General features: G+C 42.4%; 1 protein-coding gene across 2 annotated transcripts in view; it reads right to left on the bottom strand.

Annotated features, from left to right (window-relative positions):
• Positions 1-461: 461 nt before the first annotated feature.
• Positions 462-15645, bottom strand: part of plxdc1 (plexin domain containing 1) — a 92894-nt gene continuing 77710 nt past the window's right edge. The window contains exons 7-14 of one of the 2 annotated variants that reach the window (XM_021565397.2): positions 3779-3878; positions 3526-3621; positions 3313-3394; positions 3043-3103; positions 2803-2929; positions 2306-2341; positions 1597-1754; positions 462-1222 (exon numbers count right to left, since the gene is read on the bottom strand). In XM_021565397.2, coding sequence (XP_021421072.2) covers positions 1097-1222; positions 1597-1754; positions 2306-2341; positions 2803-2929; positions 3043-3103; positions 3313-3394; positions 3526-3621; positions 3779-3878 — 786 coding nt within the window. In that variant the 3' untranslated portion in view covers positions 462-1096. The remainder of the gene's footprint in view (positions 1223-1596; positions 1755-2305; positions 2342-2802; positions 2930-3042; positions 3104-3312; positions 3395-3525; positions 3622-3778; positions 3879-15645) is intronic. The other variant, XM_021565398.2, reaches the window with a different exon arrangement.

The raw sequence follows: 15645 nt of genomic DNA, 5'->3' as shown, positions 1-15645 counted from the left end.
TGTTACTTGAACTCTGAAATATTTATTTGGGCTGCGATTTCTGAGGCTGGTAACTCTAATGAATTTTTCCTCTGCAGCAGAGTTAATTCTGGGTCTTCCATTCATGTGTCGGTTCTTATGAGATCCAGTTTCATCATAGTGCTTGATGGTGTTTGCGACTGCACTTGAAGAAACTTTCCAATTTTGTGAAATTTTCCAGATTGACTGACCTTCATGTCTTAAAGTAATGATGGACTGTCGTTTCTCATCGCTGATTTGAGCTGTTCTTGTCATAATATGGACTTGGTCTTTTATCAAATAGGGCCATCTTCTGTATACCCCCCTACCTTGTCACAGCACAACTGATTGTCTCAAACACATTAAGAAGGAAAATATTCCACATGTACTACATGATTCCATATGTGCTATTTCATAGTTTTGATGTCTTCACTATTATTTTTGACCGGTAGTGTAGGTGTGCCAGGATGGTAGAATAATACCCAAGAAGACTCACGGCTGTAATCGCTGCCAAAGGTGCCTCAACTAAGTACTGAGTAAAGGGTCTGAATACTTATGTCAATGTGATATTTCAGTTTATTATTTTTGATAAATTAGAAACCATACAAAAAAAATGTTTATGCTTTGTGTAGATTGATGAGGGAAAAAACAATTAAATCCATTTTTAGAGTCAGGCTGTAACGTAACAAAATGTGGAAAAAGCCAAAGTGTCTGAATACTTTCCGAAGGCACTGTAGGCCCTCCTTCCTTGAAGTTATCGCTGATCTGATATGATACGATTGGTGAAATCAATGTAGTGGACTTCTTGCTCACCTATCAAATAACATTAGATTTGTGCTTACCTCAAGGAAGGGAAGGAGGAAGAATGTATTATTAGAGTATTCGAACAGGGCCATAGACAGCTGCTGCATGTTGGACAGGCGAAGAGCGAGAGACACAGACAAAACAGACAAAGTACTGTTCTCTACAAGCAGTTACACATTGTCCACCATAGTACGAATAAGGGACGTTTTGCATTTCTGTCCCCTTTAGTTCCTTTTTTAATCCCCAAAATGGCGCTCACTCTCTTGTCCAACGTTGCCCCGGAAGTCCAGCCTAGTTAGCAGCACTGTTCGGCCTCAATGAAGCCCTCCTTATCGTGACCCCCAAGCTCCACCTCAGCATAGGTGGAGTGACAGCTCTGGTTGTGGAACTTCATAGATGGCCAGTAGTTATTGGTGTGTCGCTGTGAACGACAGACATTTGACCCAACCAGGATTAGTCAAGTCCATGAGTACAGTACAGCCCTAGACCAAGGTTGTGTTCAGTAGGGAACAACCATTTTGAAACGGGGAGGTTCTACCTGAACGTGTCCAATAAAAACAGCAGATTTTTGTTTCCGGCCCCAGTGTGCCGTACTGAACACCACCCAGCACATCTGGCCCTCAAGGGCCGAAATCCTGCTACCTATCATTTCTTCGTGGCATTTAATGAATATTTTCATGCAGTTGATCATAGCTTAAATTGAGTCATGCATCCCTGCTCTAGACATTTATATATAATAACAGAGCATTCAAGTGGAATTTATCTAATTCTGTAAGGGCCTGCTCTCAGTCTCACCTGCATGAGGTAGAATGGAGGAGCAACAGTGGGGTGTGTGTTGATATAGTAGACAGCCAAAAGGGTCAAGGCTACCAGCAGAATGAGGGCTGCCACCACACCTGCAATAATCGCAGTGTGCTCTGTCCGTTCCTGGTGCGGAGGACCCGTTTGCAAGTCTGAGAGAAAAGGAAAGTGAGGTAATGCCAATGATTCTAAATCCTTGGAATGACTGTGAATAAGAATTGCTAATGTCAAATGAAATTAGCACTAGTCTAACCTGCTACGCTTCATAAAATGGCTAATGGAGAAGGCAAGGTGCCCACGACAGGATACATACAGTACAGACAAACAGTTAGCCAGCTTCACTTGCACATTAGCGACAGTTATAGGACAGAAACACATCACAAAGACAGAAAAACAAAAGATTTACAGTACAACACTAGGAACTCCAGCAGTATTCCAGTTTGCCTGGACTTTTGGTGATAATAAAGGCTTGGAACAGCCAGGATATTGTCTTTCAGGAGGTAGCACACTGAAATGTATATTATATTCATAGTTGCATCAGGATCTTTTTTTTCTACATTTTTTTAACTGAGTTCATCCTCTCAGTGGCTCAGTCTAGTCTACGGTCAGTGCTTCCGGGTAAGGATAACATTACTCACAACCAGGCAGCCTCACTGACCAATGCAAAACACCCACGTAGCCAACCAACTACAAGCCAACTCACCACCACCATTGTAGCGAATGAAAAGTTTGGTGTCATCTGTGGACAAAAAGAGAGTATTGTTGTACAGACACATGAGATGGGAAGAGACAGACGGACATAGAGAAACAAATAGACAGACTGACAGACAGAACCTAGACAACAGAATGCAAGCACAGAAAGCATGGATTGGCATCTCACTATATTTATCAATCTTTCGAGGTTGGATTTGGGTTGCAGCTACATAGCAAAACTTGAAATGTCTCCTTATAATTATACTATGGTATCTTTAAAAACATAGGGAGAAAAACGTTTAAATCTGGAAATTGTTAAATGTCTCGAACCTGGCAACATTGATTTCCTATGTCGACATTGGACTGGACCATTTATTTGGGTTGGACCATACTATCTTTAATAAGCTAATCGGGGTGTGCTGATTTGGTATGTGAATGGCCAGCAACCCTGGGCACCACTATAACTCAGACCCAGCAGACGGGTGGTGCTTCCGGCCCCCAACTCACCCTCGGTGACGGGGATTTCTGAGAGCACTGCAGGGGAGGACGTGGGCTCTGGGGCTGAGTGGTTGAAGGACCCCATGGAACCCTCAGGGCCACCCTGAGTGTAGTCCTCACAAGTGGCCTCTTTTGCCTGAAAGAAAGTTACAAAATAATATTGCCGGGAGAGGGGGAGTAACGGTTGTTCGATGTAATTTGTCGATGTAATTTCTGATTTTTCGGCCCAACGATCTAATACCATCTCACCTCTTCAGGACAGTTGTAGTCGAGCCACTCCTGTCTGTGACGATCAATTCCATCGGAGCATCTGAAATACAAGTGGAGAGGACCGTGAGAGAGGACAATTATGCAGTATAATTCACAAATACTACACAAATAAACCATTTTTACGTCTCATGTTAGTCCTTCTGACATGACATTAAGTCTAACACTCACATGTATGCATACACATGCAAGATTATGCAAACTTGCGCACACACACACACACACACACACACACACACACACACACCTCACCTTTGCAGTGTGTTGCACCAACCACAGCCATTTGTCAGGTTGGATATGAGACAGAGTTCACAGGTGGTGTGTTGGAGACATGCTGGAAAAATAAGTCAAATGATCCACTACAACTTTTACAGGCTTGTATTCAGTGGGGGGAAAGCGTGAAACTGCCATCATGATGTCACAAGTTTGGCTGAGTAGGGGTCTGTGAGCACAATGCATACTTACTGGGCAATGGTGTGAATTCAAAGGCAGAGTGATTGTTGATCTTAGTGGTGTCAATCTCTACTCTATGGTACTCATAGATGGTCCGCCGTCTTGCATCTATAGAGAGGAAATCAAGTAGAAGTCGGGCCAGTATTCTTGACCTTGTGACATTCACACACAAATAATATGACGGTACATCTAAAACTGGTCTGGGTACAGTAGAGAGGGAAGGATATCGGATGGCAGGTGTGAGTGTAGTCTTGTTGTGACTGACCTGAGGACTGTGGAGAGGGGAGGAGGGCCATGAACGCATCAGACAGGCCCACCTTCACTGGGTGTTCAGTGGAGTTGATCTTCTCTACTGGCAAAGGAACCTAAAGGAGTAGGAGAAGGAGGGAATCAAAGACTGGAGAGTTGGCTTTTGCGTTTTTACACACAAGTTGACTTTGAGAGACTGGTTGAGGTATTCCCATTTTGAGCTAGGGTGCGCCTACAGTGATCAATAACATGTTCGAAAATCCTAACCTGTTGTTGTGAGCGTTCCACATCTCCGAGTGAGTATTATTTTATATCTATAAAATGAGGCCAGCTATCTATGGCTGCAGCTAGCTTTTCTGCCACACTGTGCCCATCTCTTTCAGTGTTTGCATAAGAGGATAACTTAAACAAGGCCATACACATTTTATTAACGGTTTAACAGACTTCACATTTTTTTTAAGTGAGGTGAGCAAGCGAGAAAACAAAATACAAAATAAAGTTGAACCCATTGTACAAAATACCAAACAACCTCAGTACAACACCTAGTGTTCACGCCAAGCGACCTCACAAAAACATTGTATAACAGTCACAGAGACCAGGGTTTGAGTCCCAGTCAGGGTACCCCTGCATTGGTGTCAGGTGTTGGATAGCACCTTTGAAAGCATGGCTGAATCTCAAACCGAACACTTAGCTATTAAGCCCTTCTTTGAGTGGCCACTAGCTAATGTGTTCGACAGTTAACACTCGAGTCTGCAAGTGTTTTGGCCAACATGAACATTGAGACGATGCGCACTCAACGTCCCAACTGCCACTTATCAATATTCCAAAATTCCGAAATCCATTCATGAGCATTCTCCCGCGACCTGTCTTGTAGCATATATACAGTATACAGTACCTTACAAAAGTATTCAGACCCCTTGGATTTCCTCACATTTTATTGTGTTACAACGTGGGATTAAAATTGATGTAATTGTCTTTTTTTGTCAACAATCTACTCAAAATACTCTGTAATGTCAAAGTTAAAGACGTTTTGTCATTGCATAAGTATTAAGTAAAATGTTTCTTAACGAATCACATAATAAGTTAGATAATAGGGGTTGACATGATTTTTGAATGACTAACCCTTCTTCTGTCCCCCATACATACAACATCTGTAAGGTCCCTCAGTCACGTATTGCATTTAGCTCAGATTCAACTACAAAGACCAGGGAACTTTCGAAAGCCTCAAATAAGTGATTGGTAGACGGGTAACAATAACAAATCAGACATTGAATATATCTTTAAGCATACAGTGGGGAGAACAAGTATTTGATACACTGCCGATTTTGCAGGTTTTCCTACTTACAAAGCATGTAGAGGTCTGTATTTTTTTTAATCATAGGTACACTTCAACTGTGAGAGATGGAATCTAAAACAAAAATCCAGAAAATCACATTGTATGATTTTTTAATTAATTTGCATTTTATTGCATTTGATACATCAGAAAAGCAGAACTTAATATTTGGTACAGAAACCTTTGTTTGCAATTACAGATATCATACATTTCCTGTAGTTCTTGACCAGGTTTGCACACACTGCAGCAGGGATTTTGGCCCACTCCTCCATACAGACCTTCTCCAGATCCTTCAAGTTTCGGGGCTGTCGCTGGGCAAGACGGACTTTCAGCTCCCTCCAAAGATTTTCTATTGGGTTCAGGTCTGGAGACTGGCTAGGCCACTCCAGGACCTTGAGATGCTTCTTACGGAGCCACTCCTTAGTTGCCTTGGCTGTGTGTTTCGGGTCGTTGTCATGCTGGAAGACCCAGCCACGACCCATCTTCAATGCTCTTACTGAGGCAAGGAGGTTGTTGGCCAAGATCTTGCGGTACATGGCCCCATCCATCCTCCCCTCAATACGGTGCAGTCGTCCTGTCCCCTTTGCAGAAAAGCATCCCCAAAGAATGATGTTTCCACCTCCATGCTTCACAGTTGGGATGGTGTTCTTGGGGTTGTACTCATCTTTCTTCTTCCTCCAAACACGACAAGTGGAGTTTAGACCATAAAACTATATATTTTTCTCATCAGACCACATGACCTTCTCCCATTCCTCCTCTGGATCATCCAGATGGTCATTGGCAAACTTCAGACGGGCCTGGAGATGCACTGGCTTGAGCAGGGAGACCTTGCGTGCGCTGCAGGATTTGAATCCATGACGGCGTAGTGTGTTGCTAATGGTTTTCTTTGAGACTGTGGTCCCAGCTCTCTTCAGGTCATTGACCAGGTCCTGCCGTGTAGTTCTGGGCTGATCCCTCACCTTCCTCATGATCATTGATGCCCCACGAGGTGAGATGTTGCATGGAGCCCCAGACCGAGGGTGATTGACCATCATCTTGAACTTCTTCCATGTTCTAATAATTGCGCCAAGAATTGTTGCCTTCTCACCAAGCTGCTTGCCTATTGTCCTGTAGCCCATCCCAGCCTTGTGCAGGTCTACAATTGTATCCCTGATGTCCTTACACAGCTCTCTGGTCTTGGCCATTGTGGAGAGGTTGGAGTCTGTTTGATTGAGTATGTGGACAGGTGTCTTTTATACAGGTAACGAGTTCAAACAGGTGAAGTTAATACAGGTAATGAGTGGAGAACAGGAGGGCTTCTTAAAGAAAAACTAACAGGTCTGTGAGAGCCGGAATTCTTAATGGTTGGTAGGTGATCAAATAATTGTGTCATGCAATAAAATGCAAATTAATTACTTAAAAATCATACAATGTGATGTTCTGGATTTTTGTTTTAGATTCTGTCTCTCACAGTTGAAGTGTACCTATGACAAAAATTACAGACCTCTACATGCTTTGTAAGTAGGAAAACCTGCAAAATCGGCAGTGTATCAAATACTTATTCTTCCCACTGTAGCATGGTCATATGCTGTGGATTATGTATTAATCCACCAGACACATCAAAGATACAGTCGTCCTTCTGATCTGAGCTGCAGGATAAGTATGAAACTGCTCAGGAATGTTACCACGAGGCCATTGTTGATTTGAAAACATTTACAGAGTTCGATGGCTGTGATGAGAGGATAGATCAACAACATTGTAGTGACTCCATAATAATGACTTAAATGACAGAGTAAAAATAAGAATACAAATATTCTAAAACATGCATCGTGGATGCCCCTCAAACTCAACTCTGGACCTAGAAGCCAGTTCCACTGCTTTTTTTCATTACATTTCCCCCTCTAATCAGGGACTGATTTAAACCAGGAACACCAGGTGTGTGCAATTAGTTATCTGGTAGAACAGAAACCAGCTGGTAGAACAGAAACCGTCTCTGGACCTCTTAGGGTAAAAGTTGAATACCCCTGGTGTTTGCAACAAGACAGTAAAGTAATACTGCAAAATAAATGAAATGCAAAGCCTTATATTTGAGGCAAATCCAACACTCTACATCACTGAGTAACTGCCTACATATTTTCAAGCATGGTGTTGGCTGCATCATGGTATAGGTATGCTTGACATTGGCAAATACTGGGGAGTTTTTTCAGGATAAAAACCAACAGGATGGAGCTAAGAAGCAAAAGCAGAATCCTAGTAGAAAAGATGCTTCAGTCAAATAAAATAATAATGCACAAACAAAATAAAATCGTATTTGTCACGTGCTTCATAAACAACAGGTGTCGACTAACAGTGAAATACTTACTGACGGGCCCTTCCCAACAATGCAGAGAGAAAGAAAATAGATCAATAATAGAAAAGTTAAACAATAATAATAAAAGTAATAATAAATACACGAGTAACGATAAATAAGATATATATTTACGAGGTACACACACTGAGTCGGTGTGCAGGGGTACGAGGTAAATGAGGTAGATATGTACATCAGGGAGTTCCAAAAGGTTTTGAGACAGTGACACATTTTTGTTTTTTTTTGCCTCTGCACTCCAGCACTTTGGATTTGAAATGATACACTTCTAAAATGATACAATACATTATTTACCATTTCTTTTGGGAACAAAATCATGTGAAACCCAACCAAAACATACAACAAATGAATCCAACAAGTTTTTAGAGTCACAAGCTTGATGTAATCACTGTGTGCTATGAATATGAGACCAAATACCAAACTTTTGACTACTTTACTACACATATAAATGAATTCCTCCCAATACTTTTGGTCCCCTAAAATGGAGGCACTATGTACAGAAAGTGCTGTAATTTCTAAAGGATTCACTCGATATGGATGAAAATACCCTCAAAATAAATCTAACCGTCTGCCCTTTAACCTCGGTCATTGTATCAAAGTGCTGGAGTACAGAGCGGAAACAAAACGTGTCACTGTTCGAATACTTTTGGAGCTCACTGTAACTAGGGATAAAGTGACAGATAATAAACAGTAGCAGCAGATTGTGTCGAAAATTGACAGATAATAAACGGTCAATGCAGATTGTACGGGTAACTATTTGGTTAACTATGTAACTAACTGGCTTGGGGATAGAAGCTGTTAAGGGTCCTGTTGGTTCCAGACTTGGTGCATCGGTACCACTTGCCTGCGTAACCCTCTATGACTTGGGTGGCTGGAGTCTTTGACAATTTTTTAGGGCCTTCATCTGACACCACCTAGTATAGAGTTCCTGGATGGCCCTCCTACCCTCTGTTACACCTTGCAGTTGGATGCCAAGCAGTTGCTATACCAAGCGGTGATGCAGCCAGTGATGCAGCCAGATGCTTTCAATGGTGCATCTATATAACTTTTTGAGGATCTGAGAGCCCATGCCAAATATTTTCAGCCTCCTGAGGAGGACGAGGCATTGTCGTGCCCTCTTCATGACTGTGTTGGTGTGTGGGAACCATGATAGATCCTTAGTGATGTGGACACAGAGGAACTTGAAGCTGTCGACCAGCTCCACTAGAGCCCGATCGATGTGGATCGGGGCGTGCTCGGCCCTCTGTTTCCTGTAGTCCACGATCAGCTTCTTTGTCTTGCTGACATTGAGGGAGAGGTTGTTGTCCTGACACCACACTGGCAGGTCTCTGACCTCTCATCTTTGTCGGTCATCAGGCCAACCACCGTCGTGTCGTCGGTGAACTTCATGATGCCGTTGGAGTCGTGCACGGCCATGCAGTCATGGGGGAACAGGGAGTACAGCAGGGGACTAAGTACACACCCCTGAGGGGCCCAAGTACGCACCCCTGAGGAGCCCCTGTGTTGAGGGTCAGTGTGACGGATGTGTTGTTGCCTACCCTCACCACTTGGGGATGGCCGGTCAGGAAGTTTTATTTTTATTTAACCTTTATTTAACTGGGCAAGTCAGTTAAGAACACATTCTTACTTACAATGGCGGCCTACTAAAAGTACAGGAAACAGTTGCAGAGGGAGTTGTTCAGTCCCAGGGTCCTTAGTTTGGTGACAAGCTGGCACTATGGTGTTGAATTCTGAACTGTAGTCAATGAACAGCATTCTCAGATAGGTGTTCCTCTTGCGCAGTTGAGAAAGGGCAGTGTGGAGTGCAATAGAGATTGTGGCATCTGTGGATCTTTTGGGGAGGTATACGAATTGTAATGGGTCATGGGTGTCTGGGATTATGGTGTTAACGTAAGCCATGACCAGCCTTTCAAAGCATTTCATGGCTACAGGTGTGAGTGCTATGGGGAGATAGTCATTTAGACAGGTTACCATGGCGTTCTTGGGCCCAGGGACTATGGTGGTCTGCTTGAAACATGTAGGTATTACAGACGGGGTCAGGAAGAGCTTGAAAAGCCACTTGCCTGCTGGTCAGTGCATGCTCTGAGTACGCATCCTGGTAATCCGTCTGGCCCTGTGGCTTTGTGAATGTTAACCTGTTTAAAGGTCTTACGTCAGCTGCGGAGAGCACTGGTAGAAGAATTCACCTTTCATCAGGACAATATTTTTCAATACAAAGCCAAATCTACACGAGTTGCTTACCAAGAAGACAGTGAATGTTCCTGAGTGACCAAGTTACAGATCTGCTTGACAATATATGGCAAGACTTGAAAATGGCTGTCTAGCCATGATCCCCAACATCTTGACAGAGCTTGAAGAATTATGAAAATAATAATGGGATAATATTACACAATCCAAGTGTGTAAAGTTCTTAGAGACTTAACCAAGAAGATCCACTGAACTGAAAACGCCTCCAAAAGAGTTTCTAACATGTATTGACTCAAGGAGCGGAATCTTATGCAACAACTATATTTTAGTTATTTCATTTCTATTAAAACATTTTTTTAAAGATATTCTTCCACTGACATTACAGAGTATTATCTGTAAATTGTTGACAAAAAATACAATTAAATCAATTTTAATCCTACTTTGTAACACAAAATGTGAAGAAATCCAAGGGGTATGAATACTTTTGCAAGGCACTATACATTATAAATGATGCATTATACATTATAAATGACAGGGAGAAAGTTGTAAAAACAAAACGACATCTCTACCTCTGCCAAAAAATATCTGTAGCTCGAATCATTTGGTCACTTGTCAGTACACTTGTAAAAAATATTATATAAAACACCTTTATATAAAGTACATATGTACAACAGCTAGTAATATCTATACCACAATGAAGTTGTGAACATACAAGGCATTCTATATTATACTACAACATCAGTTTAACTAAATGTGGATATGTGTTGGTTGAATGTTTCAGGCAGGTTCCAGAATGTTCTTCAGCTGGTGAACCTCTTTTTGTGTTGGGTAATGGCAGCTGGTTTAGCAGGCTTAGGCAATGTTTTTCACCACCCACGGCTTCGACCTCTCGCAGAAGATTTAAATGTACTGTCAGTCTCCTGGAAAGACATGAAGACTAATCATGAGGATGTGTAACCATACAATACAATAGGTTAATTTGTAAACAAAATGGGAACAGTAGACGGGGTGGGGGGGGTGTTTTGTTACACATACCCGGGGATGGGAAATGGGATGTCAGCAAAGATGTGAAAAGTTTGAGTTGGCTTGACTTGTACACAGTCTTGTCGTGTATTGTTGTGTATGAGCACCTACAGTTGTGCTGTTGAGTAGACAAGCACTGCCAACGATAGAGTGAGTAGGCTTGAAAAGTATACTAACAGCCCCTCTCCCCAATGAACTGACTGCAAGGGTGTGAAAAGTTTGAGGAGCACTATTGTAAACAGTTTAGTGTATTGGTGATTTAAATACCTTTGGCTGTCCTGGCTTGTTTCAAAGTCAGATGACCTTGAGCTTGACCTTATTCCAGGCTGAAAGCTTTCATCCAATGGGTCTACAGGCTCTGTACAACTAAAGCTAGGGTCAAGGCCATCATCATCATCATCAGCAGCAGCAGCAGGATTAGTCTGTAGGACACACAGTAGTCAGTGATTAGCCAACATTTTACTACTTTATCCCCATCAATACAAATTCAAAAGATGATGCATATTAACCTTCACACACAATACCCAACCCTCAACAGTATATTGATTTGCTCCTCATGGAGCCATGGAAAGATTTAATAGATTTTAGTAAGATTTCAGAAGGTGATTTACACTAATTGCTGGTGCTGAGCTTAATGTTGATGCCGCTGCAGATGTTGATGGGATCAGACTTTAAATGGAACCCATAACGTTAGTCATATTCGCCTCTGTGGAAGTTAGTTAGCTGGCTAGCTAACGTAAGCTAACGAAGCTAAGGTTAGCTTGCAAAGCTACAAATCACACCACCAGATAGTCAAGCCAGTGTATTTTGAATGCTAGCTAGCTAGTTTTTAGTTTAGGTAAACAAACGTAGTTAGCTAGATAGTTAGCTAGGTAACATTAGCTACGTTACCTCAGCTTGACTTATTTTCTTCTGTGCTGATGTTGGCTGACCGGAGGCCTTCCTCTTTGAAGTGATGGGGAAAGTCGATGGAATAGCATCACTTTTCAACGACATATGCAACCCCATCGGTTGAGACTTCAGTTCCGTTTTGAAATCCTCTTGCTGAAAGTGCTGGCTACAAACACAGACATTTAGATTTTTCTCACAACAATTGGATACACCTCCTCAGGGCAGTACTATGTCCTGAAATCACTATGAATTCTGGATATTGTGGTTGGCTTACAACCAGGAAAATTAGCTGGCCCGTTTCTACCAGTGATATGCAGCAACTTCATCTTAAGGTAGCTAGGTGAGACAACCACATATCACAGTCATGGTAAGTACAATTTTTTTCCTCAATTCATTCAAGTGCAAGAGACTGTTGCGTTTAGCCAGCATTGTGTCTGTAGTGGTCTATAGTGAGGAACTATAGTGGAGAATTATAACGGCCTTCTATGCCCTCAGAGAAGGCCCAAGGATTGATAAAGTAATTTTACCTCCTTTTTCTCGTCATATCCAATTGGTAGTTACGATCTTGTCTCATAGCTGCAACTCCCCAACGGGCTCCGGAGAGGCGAAGGTTGAGTCATGCGTTCTCCGAAAACATGACCCAACAAGCCATGCTGCTTCTTAACACCTGCTTGCTTAACCCAGAAACGAGCAACACCAATGTGTCGGAGGAAACACCATTCAACTGACGACTGAAGTAAGCAGGCCCGGCCCACCACAAGGAGTCGCAGGAAAGGAAAGCCCCCCGGCCAAATCCTCCCTAACCCGTCTGTGTGCCGCCCTATGGGACTCCCGGTCACGGCCAGTTGTGACACCGCCTGAGATCGAACGCCAGTCTGTAGTGATGTCTCAGCACTGCGATGCAGTGCCTTAGACCACTGCGCCACTCGGGAGGCCCTTCAATGGTATTTGTTTTGGTGGTCTCTTGGGAGATAAATATAGCTATCTAGATGAGCAATTGGCTAGGCCTTCAGAAACTAGCCAGAAGCCCTCTGCCATTTAATTGTATTAGAGCAGAATTGTGGAGTGGCAATGGAATCAACCAATCATGAGACAGCTTATAGGGAGGAGGTCAGAGACCTGAGCATGCGGTGTAAGGACAACAACCTCTCCTTCAACGTGATCAAGACAAAGGAGATGATTGTGGACTACAGGAAAAGGAGAAACGAGCACACCCCCATTCTCATTGACGGGGCTGTAGTGGAGCAGGTTCTTGGCGTCAATCACCAACAAACTAACATGGTCCAAGCACACCAAGACAGTCATGAAAAGGGCATGACAAAACCTATTACCCCTCTGGAGACTGAAAAGATTTGGCATGGGTCCTCAAATCCTCAAAAGGTTTTACAGCTGCACCATCGAGAGCATCCTGACGGGTTGCATCACTGCCTGGTATGGCAACTGCTCAGCCTCCAACCACAAGGCACTGCAGAGGGTAGTGCGTACGGCCCAGTACATCACCAGGGCCAAGCTTCCTGACATCCAGGACCACTATACCAGGCGGTGTCAGAGGAAGGCCCTAAAAATTTCAAAGACTCCAGCCACCCTAGTCATAGACTGTTCTCTCTGCTACCACAGGGCAAGCGGAACTAGAGCGCCAAGCCCAGGTCCAAGAGGCTTCTATAAACAGCTACTACCCCCAAGCCATAAGACTCCTGAACATCTAATCAAATGGCTGCCCAGACTATTTGCATTGCCCCCCCCCCCCCTATTACGCTGCTGCTACTCTGTGTTATTGTCTATGCATAGTCACTTTAATAACTCTAATACCTACATGTACATATTACCTCAATTACCTCGACACCGGTGCCCCTGCACATTGACTCTGTACCGTTACACCCTGTATATAGCCCCTCTATTGTCATTTTACTGCTGCTCTTTAATAATTTGTTATTCTTATCTCTTACTTTTTTAATGGATTTTCTTAAAACTGCATTGTTGGTTAAGGGCTTGTAAGTAAGCATTTCACTGTAAGGTCTACACACCTGTTGTATTCGGCACAAGTTACATTTTTTGTTGTTGATTTGATCACATTTTGACTTGCATTGGGTGGGAACATTTTTCCCATTTACATTTTTTCAACAGAATTTCTTCTCGAAGGCCTAGAGGCACATCACTACTAAGAGCACGAGCCTATAGTGTACCATAGTATGAGTCATAATACCCATAAAACCTAGCGGTCAAACATGGAAATGGTTCTAATTGTTTTTTCCACCATTCATTTTTTCATAGGGGATTAGATGATTAATGGTATCAGGTGTGTTAGCTGGGGCTGGGGCAAAACTGTGACTCCAATCAGGCCCTCGAGGACTGGAATTGCCCACCCCTGAGCTAGCTCATGGTTAGCTAGTTAGCAACATAAGCCTGAATAGAATAGCCTGAATATAATAAATTGTCTAACAATTTAAAATGCATGCGAAATTCATAAAAACTAGTTTATCTTTCTTTAGGTTTTATAAACCAGCGGTCTAGATTTCTAGTTGACTAGCTAGCTATATTAGAGGGTGAAACTAAGCATTCTTGATAATGTTTACGTCTGTGGGTGAGGGGTGGGTAGCCCTTTTCAATTACTACTTGACATGTAGCTTAGCTGTATTAATTTGTTGTGTATTTTTGAGAGGTTTCAGAGATGGATTGATTAGCATCCTCTGTTGAATCAACAGTGTGCTTACTTTACTGTGGGAAGAAATTGATTTGTTTGCTGTTTCCCTCTGGACAGCAGATCGTTGGTATATCTTGTCGGCAAAGGTATGTAATCTTATTTAGTCCTACATGCTATGGTGGGTTTTAAATTAATTGGTATTCACATGTTTGTTTTTGAGGTAGAATTACTGTCATGTTATTGATGCCAAATTGCAAACCTTATTTGCACTTTCTTTATTCCAGAACCAATTGATTATTTAAGTCAGGTGTCAGAGCTGAGCTCAGACCAGGTTTGCAAAATTCTGAGAACCTTAAAAAAATTCCCCGGTTTCCCTGAAATCCCGGTTTAGGATTCACGGAATCAGAAGGGTATGAGCAGGAAATCTGCAATCCTCCAACCAGGATTTCTGGAAAACCAGGGAATTTATTGAAAGTTCACGGAATTTTGCAAACCTGGTCTGAGCTCAGCTCTGACACCTGACTTAAATAATCAAATAACAAATCACAGCGATAGGCTATATGATTTGTAATCATGTATGAGCTGGGCTGTAACAAAAGCTTATATACACTCCTGCCATTCAGATCTGGAGCTGTCCACCGTTTAACTCATTATTCTGTACTATGGGTACAATTAATTTAGAATTATGGTATTGCTATATAAACAGGGTTGGGGAGTAACAGATTACAAAAAATGCTAACTGTAATCCGTTATGTTACCAGTAAAAATATTGTGATCAGATTTCATATACTTTTGAAAAACTAGATTATTACTTCGAGGATTACTTTTCAATTCAGAAAGAATGTTTGTGAGAAAAAACACTTTGACACTTTGTTTTCTCAATGATATTCAAATCCGCATTGAAGAAAAGGTGCAAGTTTACGTTTGTTCCACCTGAGTGAGTCTGACCACAACTCAGAGACCACTATCGCATTACAAGGGGCAAACTACCTGCACTCCAGGACACCTACAGCACCTGATGTCACCAAGAAGAAGGCCAAGAAGGCCAAGAAGAAGGCCAAGGAGGCCAAGAAGAACATGAAGGACAACAACCACCTGAGCCACTGCCTGTTCACCCCGCTATCATTCCGAAGGTGAGGCCAGTACAGGTGCATCAAAGCTGGGACCGAGAGCCTGAAAAACTGCATTTATCTCAAAGCCATCAGACTGTTAAATAGCCATCTCTAGCATCGTAGAGGCTGCTGCCCTATATATGTACTGTACTGCACATAGACTTGAAATCACTGGACACTTTAATAATGGAACACTAGTCACTTTAATAATGTTTACACATGTTGCATTACTCATCTCATATGTATATACTGTATTCTATTCTATTCTACTGTATTTTAGTCTATGCCGCGCCGACATTGCTCGTCCAAATATTCATATGTTCTTAAATCTTAAATCGATTCCTTTTAGATG

This window comes from Oncorhynchus mykiss, chromosome 16 (assembly GCF_013265735.2).
Source record: "Oncorhynchus mykiss isolate Arlee chromosome 16, USDA_OmykA_1.1, whole genome shotgun sequence".
Lineage (NCBI taxonomy): Eukaryota > Metazoa > Chordata > Actinopteri > Salmoniformes > Salmonidae > Oncorhynchus > Oncorhynchus mykiss.
Note: the sequence above shows the minus strand (reverse complement) of the source record. Positions and strands in the feature narration are given on the sequence as shown.